The sequence below is a fragment of the Engraulis encrasicolus genome, chromosome 6 (assembly GCF_034702125.1).
Source record: "Engraulis encrasicolus isolate BLACKSEA-1 chromosome 6, IST_EnEncr_1.0, whole genome shotgun sequence".
NCBI classification, from domain to species: domain Eukaryota; kingdom Metazoa; phylum Chordata; class Actinopteri; order Clupeiformes; family Engraulidae; genus Engraulis; species Engraulis encrasicolus.
In genome coordinates, this window is record NC_085862.1 from 468,289 (window position 1) to 483,288 (window position 15,000).

The following is a 15,000-nucleotide window of genomic DNA, read 5'->3' on the forward strand; positions in this document are numbered from 1 at the left end:
ACACGTACCACAGTTTGAGCACCACTGTGCTAAGTGATGAGATACTCATTTGATAGTGGCTGATGTACTGTGTGTAAAATGTTGACCAGTGCCACTGATAGCCAATCTACTGTACTCAGTACTCACTGACAGTCTCAAATGATGTTGAAATGTGTAAAGTGATGAGATAAGCATTTGATAGTGGCTGATGTACTGTGTGTAAAATGTTGACCAGTGCCACTGATAGCCAATCTACTGTACTCAGTACTCACTGACAGTCTCAAATGATGTTGAAATGTGTAAAGTGATGAGATAAGCATTTGATAGTGGCTGATGTACTGTGTGTAATGAGTTGACCAGTGCCACTGATAGCCAATCCACTGTACTCCATGTCAACACACACATATAAAACAACATACAGAGTGGGGCCTGCTGCAAGGACTGCACTCACAACCAATAAGTGCCAGACATTAACAGAACCGTGAAAATCAAAACAAAAATGTCTGCACACTTAAATCCTTGGCGTGTGTGTGTGCGTGTGCGTGTGCGTGTGCGTGTGCGTGTGCGTGTGCGTGTGCGTGTGTGTGTGTGTGTTGCCAATCTTTCAGTACAAAGCATTCTGGTTAAAAAAAACAATAAAGATTCAATTGTGCAGACTTTTCTGTTTCAACTTTCACAAATAGACAAATGAAATCATGAATTATATGATTTGGTATTTTGGCATTAAATTATGGCACCGTCTCAGTGTTTACTCCTTGACTGCCAGTCTGGACGACCCAGTGAATATTCAGTGTAAGTGAATGGTCACAAGAACCATTACATGAAAAGTACATATGTGTATATATATTGTATGTCTTTTTGTGTGTGAAGTTTGCCATTAACCCAGAACATGATTCACTAAAACATTATTTTAATGTTTAACTTAAAGGACAACTTTTAAGTTATTAAACATTTAAACATGTAAATGTTTAAAACATTTAGTCTAAACATGACTTAAATGTTTTGGTTATTCCTACACCATTTGTTGTGCTACCGTATGTTGTGATCAGGCTTGTACAAAATTCCGAATTGGATGAATTTGAATTCAACGTAATGCCATAATACGAACACTAGGTGGTGTCATTACCTTGAATATCTTTGAATTTAAGCTACACCACCCATTGAGAGTACATAGAACACCACCATCTAGTGTTCATATTATGGCATTACTTTGAATTAAAATGCATCCAATTCGGAATTTCGTACAAGCCTGGTTGTGATGTCTTGTGCTGTGCTGCGCTGCGTTGCGTCTGGCACAGTGCGTTGTTAGTAGTTACGTCTGTCTTGTATCGTGTTGTGATGTGCTTTGCGCTGTGTGTGCGTTGCCTGCATGCCTCTTCAGAGTCGTTCGTTCTCGATCGCCGGAGAAACGGCAGCGGTCTGTTGAAAGAGCGGGATAACTCAGAGGAGCTGGAAGGTGACTGACATCATGATGACATCATCAGGCCCAGACGCTGCTAGACGCTGTGTGAAGCTGTGTAGGAGCCGCTGCTTAATGTAGGGACAATGAAATTCTAGGTTGTTTCGTCCGGAGGCGGTATTACGTGCCTACGTCACAATAGCGATGCGCGTCCTTGTTGCCGACAACGTTTGATTCGTCGCCATGACAACCGCCCATACCGTCCCTATTCTTAACCCTAAACCTAACCTTAACCCTAAAACTGGCCCTAACCCCAACCTTAACCCTAAACCTAACCCTAAGTCGCTTGTTTGAAACTAGTGAGTCCCAGTGCAGTGTCCACTGCAGTTCGGCAACGACGACGCGCATCACTGGTGACGTAGGCACGTCCGGACGAAGCACCCTAGTTTTCATGAGTCCCGCAATGCTGCTTCCCCCTAGCAACCCCAGCATTCAGAACTGACGTGCAGCCTGGATACCGTAGTTCTTCTGCATTGTAGAATCTAGAAGCTGCTTGGTTACCTTGGTTCCATTGCTTCCCATAGTCTCTCACCACAACTGCTTGACTCGGTAACTTACAAGGCTTTGATACAGTAACTTGTAGGTATGCTTGTAAGTCGTTTGTGTGGTGACTGGCTTCAAGGCTTGGGTAACGTGTAGGTATGCTTGTATGTCGTTTGTGTATTGGCTGGGTTCAAGGCTTGGGTGACTTATAGGTATGCTTGTAAGTCGTTTGTGTGCTGACTGGCTTCACATGCTGTAGAATGCTGGGGGCTTACGCTTCAATGGTTCCCATAGTACAACCTGCTGACTTAACTAACAATGCTGGTTTGGGGGGGGGGGGGGGGGGGGGGGGCTCCTGACTCCTAACTCCTGACCTCTGACCCCAGGGGCTTTGGGCAGTAGAGCCTCTCTCTCTCCGGTAGACTTGAACCTCTTAGGGGGGTGGCTGAGATCCTTTAGGAGCTGCAGAGGATCCCGCAGGTATTAACCCCCTGCTACAGCTGCATCATGTAGGGGTGGGTGAGATTATTAGCTGAACAGGATCTTGGTAAGTATTGGGCTCACTAGAGGGAGTACAGGGCTGTGCTGATTTGCATGAACCCATTGATGCTAGATGTTGCATCGCGCAACATTGGCCCTGGCGCCTGGAGCTGCATTACGCAACATTCAGGCTCATGAGATATGAGACAACTTTATTAAACATCTCTGTTTGTTTGAGATGAATGAAATTTCTTCTAATTTCATTCTAATGAAAGATGAGGGTCTTGGCGTTTAAATGCGACTCAGTGCATATTTTTATGTGCTTCAGAAGCTGAGATATTTAGGCTTTTATAAAATGAGGGCAGCTTTTCTTAAAAAGGGCTCAGGCATTCAGCAACCTTTTTTGCAGGTGCCTTAGGCGTCAATGTGTTAACACTTAGTGGTTCTCTCAACGTTAAAGGAGCACCTCAAATTCACTTCAAATTCGTTTCGTGGCAGCGCTTGATTACCATGACCTGACCAGAACTGACAGTGACGCTAGATTTGTAAGCGACAGGATTTCTTTTTGGATCTTTCCACCTAATTAAAAAATGTTAAACTCGAACTCTCAAAAAAAATAACATCCAGTTATGTTCAGCTAAACTCTTCTAGAGTCTTCTGTAGAGAGATTCTGATCTCAGAGCTATGCTGCAGCACAACTCTTCTGTCCAGGACAGGAATTTCGGCCATGACCCTCGTGCCCTCCCACTTTGGCCTTGTGCCCTTAAAAAACATCTGCCATAAGGCCACAGTGGCCTTGATGCCCTCTCTGATGCCCTGTCAAGTGGCCTTGCCCCTAAAATGACGAAATTCCAGGCCTGCTTCTGTCTCTATTGAGTGGGATTCTGATCTCAGATATCTGTTTATTCTCCGGGGGGCGACAGGTGTGGATGCCAACGGTCAGCTGCATCGCCATCCCGACAGTAACGAGGGGCGGGGCTCCCAGCAGGTGAAGGGGACGTCCCTGATCCTCAAGCAGTTCCACGCGCTCATCATCAAGAGGCTGCAGCACTCCATACGCAGCAGGAAGGACTTCCTGGCACAGGTACCGGGCACACACACACACATACACACACACACACACACACACACACACACACACACACACACACACACACACACACACACATACACACACACACACACACACACTCACACTCCATACGCAGTTGCAAGGACTTCCTGGCACAGGTACCGGGCACACACACATACACACACACACACACACACACACACACACACACACACACACACACACACACACACACACACACACACACACACACACACACACACACACACACACACACACACTCACACACACACACACACTCACACACACACACACACACACACACACACACTCAAACACACATACAAGTGGACACGCGCCACAACACACACACATGTATGCACTATGCATGTATCTCCCCCTAATCTCTCTCTCCTCTCCTTCCTCTCCTTCCTCTCTCTCTCTCTCTCTCTCTCTCCCTCTCCTTCCCCTCTCTCTCTCCCTCTCTCTCTCTCCCTCTAGATTGTTCTGCCGGCGACCTTCGTCCTGGTGGCCCTGATCTTCACGATGGTGGTGCCTCCGTTTGGGGAGCACCCGAGTCTGACCCTCACGCCCTGGCTCTACGGAAAACAGATCACCTTCTTCAGGTAAGGCATCTCCTCTCCTCTCCTCTCCTCTCCTCTCCTCTCCTCTTCTCTTCTCTTCTCTTCTCTTCTCTTCTCTTCTCTCTCCTGTCCTCTCCTCTCCTGTCATCTTCTCTCCTCTCCTCTCCTCCCTTCTCCTCTTCTCTCTCCTGTCCTCTCTTCACCTCTCCTCTCCTCTCCTCTCCTCTCCTCTTCTCTTCTCTTCTCTTCTCTTCTCTTCTCTTCTCTTCTCTTCTCTTCTCTTCTCTTCTCTTCTCTTCTCTTCTCTTCTCTCCTCTCCTCACGCCCTGGCTCTACGGGAAACAGATCACCTTCTTCAGGTGTCGCATCTCATCTCCCAATACATCTAATACTCAACAAATACTCTTCTCTTCTCTGCTCTCTTCTTCTCCCCTTTCCTCTCCTTTTCTCCTCTCTTCTTCTCCCCTTTCCTCTTCTCTTCTTTTCTTCTCCCCTTTCCTCTTCTCTTCTCTTCTCTTCTCTTCTTTTCCCCTTTCCTCTTCTCTTCTCTTCTATTTTCTTCTCTTCTCTTCTCTTCTCTTCTCTTCTCTTCTCTTCTCTTCTCTTCTCTTCTCTTCTCTTCTCTTCTCTTCTCTTCTCTTCTCTTCTCTTCTCTTCTCTTCTCTTCTCTTCTCTTCTGTCTATAAATACAGTATATACACAGATATAAATGTAATAATGATAATGATGATGATAAAGTTTGTGTGCATGTGTCTGCATGTGTGTCTGTGTGTCTGCATGTGTGTGTGTGTGTGTGTGTGTGTGTGTGTGTGTGTGTGTGTGTGTGTGTGTGTGTGTGTGTGTGTGTGTGTGTGTGTGTGTGTGTGTGTGTGTGTGTGTGTGTGTGTGTGTGTGTGTGTGTGTTTCAGTAACGAGAGGCCAAATGACCAGAAGATGGCGCACTTCGCCCGCGTGCTGATGAGTCCTCCTGGCATGGGGACGCGATGCATGTTCGACCACCCACTACCGTGAGTTACCATAGCAACCATATAATGCACCACCCTCTACCATGAGTTACCATAGCAACCATATAATACACCACCCTCTACCGTGAGTTACAATAGCAACCATATAATACACCACCCTCTACCGTGAGTTACCATAGCAACCATATAATACACCACCCCCTACCGTGAGTGACCATAGCAACCATATAATACTCCACCCCCTACCGTGAGTTACCATAGCAACCATATAATATGTAACACATCAGCCCATACTGTGAGTTACCATAGCAACCATATAATATATAATACACCACCCCCTACCGTGAGTTACCATAGCAACCATATAATACACCACCCCCTGCAGTGAGTTACCATGGCAACCATATAATACACCACGCTCTACCGTGAATTACCATTGCAACCATATAATACATCACCCTCTACCGTGAGTTACCATAGCAACCATATAATACACCACCCCCTACCGTGAGTTACCATAGCAACCATATAATATGTAACACATCAGCCCATACCGTGAGTTACCATAGCAACCATATAATACACCACCCCCTACCGTGAGTTACCATAGCAACCATATAATACACCACCCCATACCGTGAGTTACCATAGCAACCATATAATACTCCACCCCCTACCGCGAGTTACCATAGCAACCATATAATACACCACCCCCTACCGAGAGTTACCATAGCAACCATATAATACTCCACCCCCTACCGTGAGTTACCATAGCAACCATATAATACACCACCCTCTACCGTGAGTTACCATAGCAACCATATAATACACCACCCCCTACCGTGAGTTACCATAGCAACCATGTAATACACCACCCCCTACCATGACTTACCATGGCTACCATATAATATATAATACACCAGCCCATACCGTGAGTTACCATAGCAACCATATAATACACCACACTCTGCCGTGGGTTACCATAGCAACCATATAATACACCACCCCCTACCGTGAGTTACCATAGCAACCATATAATACACCACCCCCTACCGTGAGTTACCATAGCAACCATATAATACACCATGTGTGTCAGCCATTTAGGATGATCGCTGTTTGGTAAGGACATTGGAGACACGTTGCAAACAACCCCTGGATAACACTATAGTTGAAAAATGGATGACACAGAAACCATTGTCTAGTTTCTTTCCTTCCTCGTTCTCATCATTCAGAGCATCTCCTCTCTCTCCCACTGGTTATATTGCTGGGGTGGGTTTCTTGAAACCAAAGTTGCTTACTACCTTAGCTACTTTGTTGTTTTCAATGCATTTTCCAATTGGCAACTACCGAAGTTGCTAACAGGCTAACAACTTCTCTTTTGAGAAGTGCACCCCAGTTTGGTTCATTTGGGGACTAAAGGACCAGTGCAAGGTACACATGCCAACTTTCCTCTTCTCTCCTGTCCCCCCTCACTTTTGGTGTTTTCACACCTGGTCCCTTTCAGCCAGTGAAGTGAACTCAGTCCTATGTGCATGTTCTGTGCATACTGTATGTGAACGCTCCATAGTGTACCCAGACCCCTCAGAAGTGAACCGTACTGAGACCTTTATTGACGTGGTCACGTATGACGTATGACGTATGACGTGGTTCACGTATGACTCCTGACAAGTTATGCTTGTGACTACGTGTTATCACTTAAGGAGCGCGCTCAAGGACCGGGTGTTATCAAAAAGAGGACTGACACACCATGAAAGCCTAACAGGACCAGAAAGAGCAGGCGCTTCAGAACTCTTGCTGTGCGGTTCACTTTTTGGTCCACGTAAAGAGGACTGAGTTTGCTTCACTTCAAAGGGACTAGGTGTGAAAATACCCTCCGTCGGCAAAACACGCTCTTAAGTAACACGCTCTTAAGTAACACGGCCTTGTAACACGCTGTTAAGTAACACGCCCTTGTGTCCCCTCTGTCCTCTGATCTGTGTGCCGTTGAGCAGGTGTGACAAGCCAACACCGGACGGGTAAGGAGCTAGTTAGCGTACACAGTAAATTCTGCAGTGTTCGTTTAACACTGAGAGAGTTGATTTGACATCATTTGGACTTAAATGAACTCTCTAAGTGTTGAATTAACACCGCAATATTTACTGTGTAGCGTCAGGACAAGTGAAAACAAGCTTCTGAAAACAAGCTTGGCACTCCTAGTTACCTTTGCCAAGAGGAAGGCTTTCTAATAAGCCTTCATTAGCTGGTTGGGTCTGTCTGTTTGTTTGTTTATTTGTCTGTTTGTTTGTTTATTTGTTTGGTTTGTTTGGTTTGTTTGTTTGTGTATCAGCCTGATTCCGCACAGAGTCCTGGATGGATTTCAGTGAAATCGGAACTTAGAACTGGTTATTATACGGCTTTCTAGAACGCTGCGAGAGCTTCCATTCACTTTGAATGGGCCTTCCCAACCTTCGGAAGTGTGTGTGTGTGTGTGTGTGTGTGTGTGTGTGTGTGTGTGTGTGTGTGTGTGTGTGTGTGTGTGTGTGTGTGTGTGTGTGTGTGTGTGTGTGTGTGTGTGTGTGTGTGTGCGCACTTTCTCACGTGAACCCCGGACAACTGGTGCCTTCTTGGCAGCCTCCAGAGCTGGTGTGTGAATGTGGGAATATGTGTGTGTATTTGAAAGCACTTTGAGTCAACTGTCAAGTTGTGATATTGTGCTTTATAAATACATGTTGTTGTTGTTGTTGTTGTTATTGTTGTTGTTGTTGTTGTCGTATCTGATAAACAGCCGTATAATAAGTGAGAAAATGTATTGTCTCAGGGTGATTGTAGGAAAATATTTGCCTTCAGGTCGGAATAAGAGTCCTGGTTGTCCTCGCGGGAAACATTTTCCAACATATTTTAGATATTCCTGCAGACAGACAATACATTATCCCTCACGGTAGTTTCTGAGGCCGACTTGATGATGCGTTGTGGTGTTGAGATGCCTTGGCGGAGGTCTGCGCTCTATGAGTGGGTCTTCTAGTGAGTAGTGGGAAAGACAAATGTCTGCATGCTTAAATCCTTATTTTCTTCTTTTAACGGCCAAGCTTTCGGTCTAATGACCTTCCTCAGGGCTCAGTGAAAAGAAGGAAAAAAAGGATTTGAGTGTGCAGACATTTTTGATTCACTGTTATCGTTTTTTTTTGTTTTGCATCTTTGAATCGCGAGTGCGGTGTAATTTGTTTTAATACCTCTAGTGTGTCGTAAATCTGAGGAGGCCAAGGAGGCCCAATAAAGGTCAAAGGTCACGCCCCCTTTATTGCTGAAGGCCAATGGCGCTTCTTTGGACTCGGACGTCAGGTGCTTCAATCACAGCTAATGACCATTTATATATTAATTAGTAATTAGTAATTAAAGTACTGTAATTAGGCCCTACCGTGGTTACTATGCTGGCGCCCCGCGTTCACTTCCGGCCTGGGTCATTTGCCAGTCCTTCCTTCCCCGTCTCTCTCTCTCTCCACACTTGTTCCCCGTCTCCCTCTGTCACCGCCCTATCATAAATAAAGCAGAAAAGCCCCCCCAAAAAATCTTTAAAGTACTGAAATTAATATGCTTCTTCTTAAAGGTACACTGTGCAAGATTTTTAGTTGTTTATTTCCAGAATTCATGCTGCCCATTCACTAACGTTACCTTTTTCATGAATACTTACAACCACCATCAAATTCAAAGTATTCATTATGACTGGAAAAATTGCACTTTTCATACGTAAAAAGGGGGATCTTCTCCATGGACCGCCATTTTGAATTTCCAGAAATAGCAATTTAAAGCTGCAAAAATGACTGTACTTGGGCCACACTAGAAAATATTAGTTTATTACTTAGTAAACTTTCATGAAAAGATCAAATTTAGCAATAGGCACCCCAGTTTCAACGGACAGCATAGTTGCAGTGCCTATTTTGACCATTTCCTGCACAGTGTACCTTTAAATAATCCAGTAAAAACAAAAGAATAATTTGATGGTGCATACAATAGTGGTATGAGCTCTGATTGCACCATCCTGACATGTGCTACTACTAAAACGTCATTGGCCTTTACAGTATATAGTGTAGCGTTTCTTCCCAACACGTTGACTCGTACAGTATATGGTGTGTAGCGTTTCTTCCCAACACGTTGGGATCTTTCTAAGCAACTTCAACTCAACTTCAACTTTCAACTTTATTGTGCCAAAAGGGGTTTTGAATGTCCAGAGAGCCCTCTACCCGAGCCCAGCTATGTCTTGTAAGTGGATCGCGTTTGCCCCTGCGGCTTCTTGTTTAAACGTCCTACCCCGTACCTACCTACCCCGTACCTATTTACCCCGAGCCCTGTGGACGCAGGAAGGGGGCATGCAAAGAGACGTTTGCCATGCTGTAGCTGTGATTAGAGTGGAGAACGTAAAGTACTTAAATAACGTATTATTACATTACACTTTTATTAATACAAACATGTCTTTCTTTTAAGGTACTCTATTTTCTTCTATGTGTTCTGAATGAATGTGGTTATGAATATGTATATTTAGGTACAGCATGTATGTATGTGATTATGTGTAAGGACGCCATCTTATGCCTTAGCCTGCTACCTCATAAGGGACCACAATGGAAATAAGTCTTCAGACTTTTTTTGTGTACATCCCTGTCTATTGTGTTCTTTGTATTGTATGGTTGCTGTTGCTATACAATGTTTTTACATCTAATAGACTAAATAAAATCAATCAATCAATCAATCAATCAATCAATCAACAGAAATTAAGTTGCACTGCAGTATACATGAATACACAAATACAAAAAATACACAAAAATATGATATACTTTGCCCAACATGTTAACATACTGTATTAACATATTGCATGCACTTGTGTACATTCAGACATTTGGAAGATCTCTCTCTCTCTCTCTCTCTCTCTCTCTCTCTCTCTCTCTCTCTCTCTCTCTCTCTCTCTCTCTCTCTCTCTCTCTCTCTCTCTCTCACACACACACACACATACACACACACACAAAGAGGTATGATATTCTGATAGTATGCCTTATGATAATCAAGACATTCCTATTGATGGCGAACACATTGACCTCGCAAAATACACATGAGTGCGAGTGTGTGTGTTTTAGATGGTTATGTCTTGTATTTTATTTGGGGCGTTATTATTACCAAGTGGGTTTTGAATGGTGTTAGCCTTCTGAATAAAAAGGATTTTCACCTTTTTATTATTTATAAGTCTCGCTAAATCCTGCACCTTCTCATGGGATGAGCGGTGACCCTCCATTACTTCCTGAATGGTGTCCTATCACGCAAGATATTCATTAAAGCTCCACTTCCTGCTTCCTGTGTGTAGGAACATGACGTGTTCTGACTCCGCCTCCAAGTGGGTGGTGCCTGCCATCAGCCCGCTGGTCCACAACATGATGATGAGTCCCGAGTGGACGCCGCGAAACCCCTCCCCTTCCTGCCAGTGCAGCACCGACCAGAAGCTCACCATGCTGCCCGTGTGTCCGGCCGGCGCCGGAGGCTTGCCCCCCAAGCAGGTGAGGGTTGCAGAGGGTTGCAGGTTCGAATCCCACCCCTACCTCTCCCTACATCTAAGGGTAATGTAATGTAATATAATGTAATGTAGTGTAGTGTAGTGTGATGACACCATTCTACCTGTGTGTCTGGTTGGGGCGGGAGGCTTGCCCCCCAAGCAGGTGAGGGTTGCAGGTTCAAATCCCACCCTTACCTCTCCCCTTCCCTCTCCCTACATCTAAGTGTAGTGTAATGTAGTGTAGTGTGATGACACCATTCTACCTGTGTGTCTGGTTGGGGCGGGAGGCTTGCCCCCCAAGCAGGTGAGGGTTTCAGGTTCAAATCCCAGCCTTCCCTTTCCCTACACCAAAGGGTAATGTAATGTAGTGTAGTGTAATGAGACCATGCTACCTGTGTGTCCGGCCGGGGCAGCATGGTCAGCGGGGCTCCCCAAGCAGGTGAGGGTTGCAGGTTCAAATCCCATCCTACCTCTCCCTACACCTAAGTGTAATGTAATGTAATGTAGTGTAGTGTAATGACACCATGCTGCCTGTGTGTCCGGCCGAGGGTTGCAGAGGGTTGCAGGTTCGAATCCCACCCTTACCTACATCTAATTGGGAGTTTGTCTTGAATCTGGAAGGTTACAAGTTTGAATCACATATGGCTGAAGTGTCCTTTGAGCAAGGCACCTATCCTCACATTGCTCCAGGGACTGTAACCAATAGCCTGTCAAAAATCATTTAATTTTCATTTTTTTCATGTAATATTTTCACTTACAAATGCAGAAAATGGAATATAGGCCTAATTAGACTTGACATGCCATCGCAAGTCATTGCAAGCTAAAACTGTCACGTACGAGTCACAAGTTCGAGTCAAGTCACAAGTCAGTTTGTGAGCGCGCTTCCTGGCTCAAGTCCAAGTCACAAGTTCACATCTCTGCTGTGCAGCCATGGCTCAATGGTTAGAGCGCTGGACTTAAGATCAGAGGGATGCAGGTTCAAATCCTGCCCTCACCAGAACTTTCGTCCATGGCTTAAGTGTCCTTTGAGCAAGGCACCTATCCTCACATTGCTCCAAGGCATGTAACCAATAGCCTGTACCTAAATAACTGTAAGTCGTTTTGGATGAATCGCGTCAGCTAACTGTAACGTAATGTAATGTAATGTAATGTAATCCTGTACTCTCTTGGGTTAGGTTAGGTTTCTTTATTAGTCTCCACCAGGGAGAAACTTGTCTCAGAGACAGGGAGGTTGCAGCACTACAAAGAGACATGAAATGACAACACCAACGTCTTAAAGTGATACTGTCTCATTTTTGGAAATGAGCTTATTTGACACCTCCCCTTGAGTTAAATAATAGGGGTTTGCCATTCTCCTATACTTTCAACCGTTCTCTGAGTGTGGCAGTGCAAATTTTACCTCCATGCTAGCAGTTAACATTGAGTCCTATGAGACAAGCTGGCGGCTAACTGGTCTCATAGGAGTCCATGTTAACTGCTAGCTTGGAGGTAAAATTTGCACTGCCATACTTAGAGAACGGTTGAAAGTATAGGAGAACGGCAAAACCCTATCATTTAACTGAAGGGGAGGTGTAATATGAGCTTATTTCCAAAAATGAGACAGTATCACTTTAAGTGTGCAGTGATGACAGTAGCTGCTGGTGTTATTTGTGATTTCCAGCGAACCGAGCCGTCAGGGGACACCCTGTTGGACCTGACAGGAAGGAACATCTCCGACTACCTGGTGAAGACCTACCCCACCCTCATCCGCGCCAGGTACTATATACTATACCCCACCCTCATCCGCGCCAGGTACTATATACTATACCCCACCCTCATCCGCGCCAGGTACTATATACTATACCCCACCCTCATCCGCGCCAGGTACTATATACTATATTTAGACCTACCCCACCCTCATCCGCGCCAGGTACTATATACTATACCCCACCCTCATCCGCGCCAGGTACTATATACTATATTTAGACCTACCCCACCCTCATCCGCGCCAGGTACTATATACTATATTTAGACCTACCCCACCCTCATCCGCGCCAGGTACTATATACTATATTTAGACCTACCCCACCCTCATCCGCGCCAGGTACTATATACTATACCCCACCCTCATCCGCGCCAGGTACTATATACTATATTTAGACCTACCCCACCCTCATCCGCGCCAGGTGAGTCTCTCTTCTTTGTCTCATTTCAGTTCACCTACCCCACCCTCATCCGCGCCAGGTCAGCGCCGCAACACTCTCCCATATTTTAACCGGGCTTTAGTTCAGGTTAGATTAGGTTAGGTTTCTTTATGAGTCTCCTCTCAGACGTTGCCTCCATTTCCAATGAATTGCCGTGTCTTACTGACTGACGAAGGGTGTAAGCTGAAAAGCCTGTGAGGCAATTAAAAAGTCAAAAGAAATCTGATGAGTGCTTCTTTATTCATTAAGCGGGCTTGCAGAGCAAGGCCCAATTCTAGTAATCTCAAAGTACATTTATGCTTGCTTGCTTGCTTGCTTTGTTGCTTTCTTGTGCAGGGCAGTAAAAATACAAAATGGATCTCCTCCTAGGCCTTTCGAGATAGAGACACCGTTCAAACACTAAAACGACCGGCTCGGCTTTGAGATCATTTGTACTGATATAGCGTGTCCGTGTCTCTTGTCGTTTTCCCGTTATTGGCGATTTTGTGCAAGTTTGGGTCCCCATTGAAAACAATGGTAGAACCTTCATGAACCAAGGTTCCACCACTCTACAGATCAGAGTGTAGGAGGCTTTTTCGGTCATAAAATATCAACACTTTCACCTAGACGTTTAGTTGACGCGTTGTTAGCGAGCTCTATGGGATGTCTCAGAGTTGTGAAAGTTTCATGTCCCAACTCCCACTACTTTTTAAATGGCAAGTGTGTAAAAACGGCAGGGCTGGCCCCATTGCTTTTCCCATTGAACTGACTTTCTGAAGAGGTCAGCACATCTTCCACAAGAGGTCCATTTGTGACTGAACTGTTTAACCTATAAACTTAATTCAAGAACTGTTAGAAAGATCACATATATGACTCCAATCTGTGGAAAGGACATGTGCCAATTATTTTTAGTTTTTTTACAACGATAAGCTTAAGACCTAGAAACTGTTATTGATTCTGCAGTCTGCCTTAGAGCACCATACTAACTGCTATACAGACAATCACAACAGGTGTTGCCAATAAAGGGTTCCATCTCAACTGTCACTTTCTCTCAACATTCTATTCTTAACGAGCAGCTGCACTACAGTTCTAGAAGTCTATTGTTCAGCTCTTCAATGCAATCTGATATTGTCTGATTAGAGATATGGAGGTTGTGAGTTCGAATCCCACTCGGACCCATGTTGATTTTCAAAATTATATCATATGCAGTGTTCCTTAGCCAACTTAAAATACCATTTATGTAATTTAGTGTCAATGGCAAAGGTGCTGGATTACAGATATGGAGATTGTGAGTTCGAATCCCACTCAGACCCATGTTGATTTTCAAAATTATATCATATGCAGTGTTCCTTAGCCAATTTAAAATACCATGTATGTCATTTAGTATATCCCCAAAACGCGGAGCTACAACACTTTCAAGATGGCTGAATCCAAGATGGCTGAATTGTTTGGCCCATAACTTCTGTCTGGGTCGATGAATTTTTTCCAACATTTCTTTCAGCTTTGTTTTCTCCATAGTAGTTTGTTTTAATTTAGGGATAGAGATATCAAAAATAAAACTGCTCATCTCTGCCCCAAAAGGCAAGCCCGCTTCCAGCATTTTCTGTGAGAATGCAATCTAGTTTACGTTTGAAGTTTGAGTTTAAGTTTATTCTTCGGCAAAGTTAAGCACCCATTATATGAGTGCACTTCCTGATATTTCCATGTACAGACCACTTACTAAAATGTTTGGCACCATTGCTTCTCCTTTGCCTTGTCTTTAACAAAGAAAGTGTTTTGTCAGATTATGTGAATCTTTGTATTGTCTGTTTACAGTTTAAAGAGCAAGTACTGGGTCAATGAACAAAGGTAATGTTCATGCATGTTCCTCATTCCATTTTCTTTCATTTATCTAAGTCTGTCAGACATTCTTTTCCAACTTAACGTGTTTATTCTCCTGCGTAGGTACGGCGGGCTGTCGGTTGGCGGGAAGTTGCCCATCCTGGACGTGGACCCTGCAGTCATCCAGAACTTCTTCACTCAGCTGGGCACCATGCTGAACATCTCTGGGGTAGGCTGCATGCTGGGCTGGGTTCACATCTCTGGGGTAGGCTGCATGCAGGGCTGGGTTCACATCTCTGGTTTAGGTCGTATGGGGCTGGGTTCACATCTCTGGGTTAGGATTGGGCTGGGTTCACATCTCTGGGTTAGGATTGGGCTGGGTTCACATCTCTGGGGTAGGCTGCATGCTGGGCTGGGTTCACATCTCTGGGGTAGGCTGCATGCAGGGCTGGGTTCACATCTCTGGTTTAGGATTGGGCAGTC

At 44.8% G+C, this 15,000-nt stretch overlaps 1 protein-coding gene across 1 annotated transcript in view; it reads left to right on the plus strand.

The window, feature by feature from the left end:
* The window catches only part of LOC134450500 (retinal-specific phospholipid-transporting ATPase ABCA4-like), a 129,806-nt gene that overhangs the window by 78,190 nt on the left and 36,616 nt on the right, over positions 1-15,000 (plus strand). The window contains exons 31-38 of the mRNA XM_063200342.1: positions 1,361-1,435; positions 3,325-3,485; positions 3,975-4,099; positions 4,966-5,064; positions 10,349-10,538; positions 12,195-12,289; positions 14,512-14,544; positions 14,641-14,746. Coding sequence (XP_063056412.1) covers positions 1,361-1,435; positions 3,325-3,485; positions 3,975-4,099; positions 4,966-5,064; positions 10,349-10,538; positions 12,195-12,289; positions 14,512-14,544; positions 14,641-14,746 — 884 coding nt within the window. The remainder of the gene's footprint in view (positions 1-1,360; positions 1,436-3,324; positions 3,486-3,974; positions 4,100-4,965; positions 5,065-10,348; positions 10,539-12,194; positions 12,290-14,511; positions 14,545-14,640; positions 14,747-15,000) is intronic.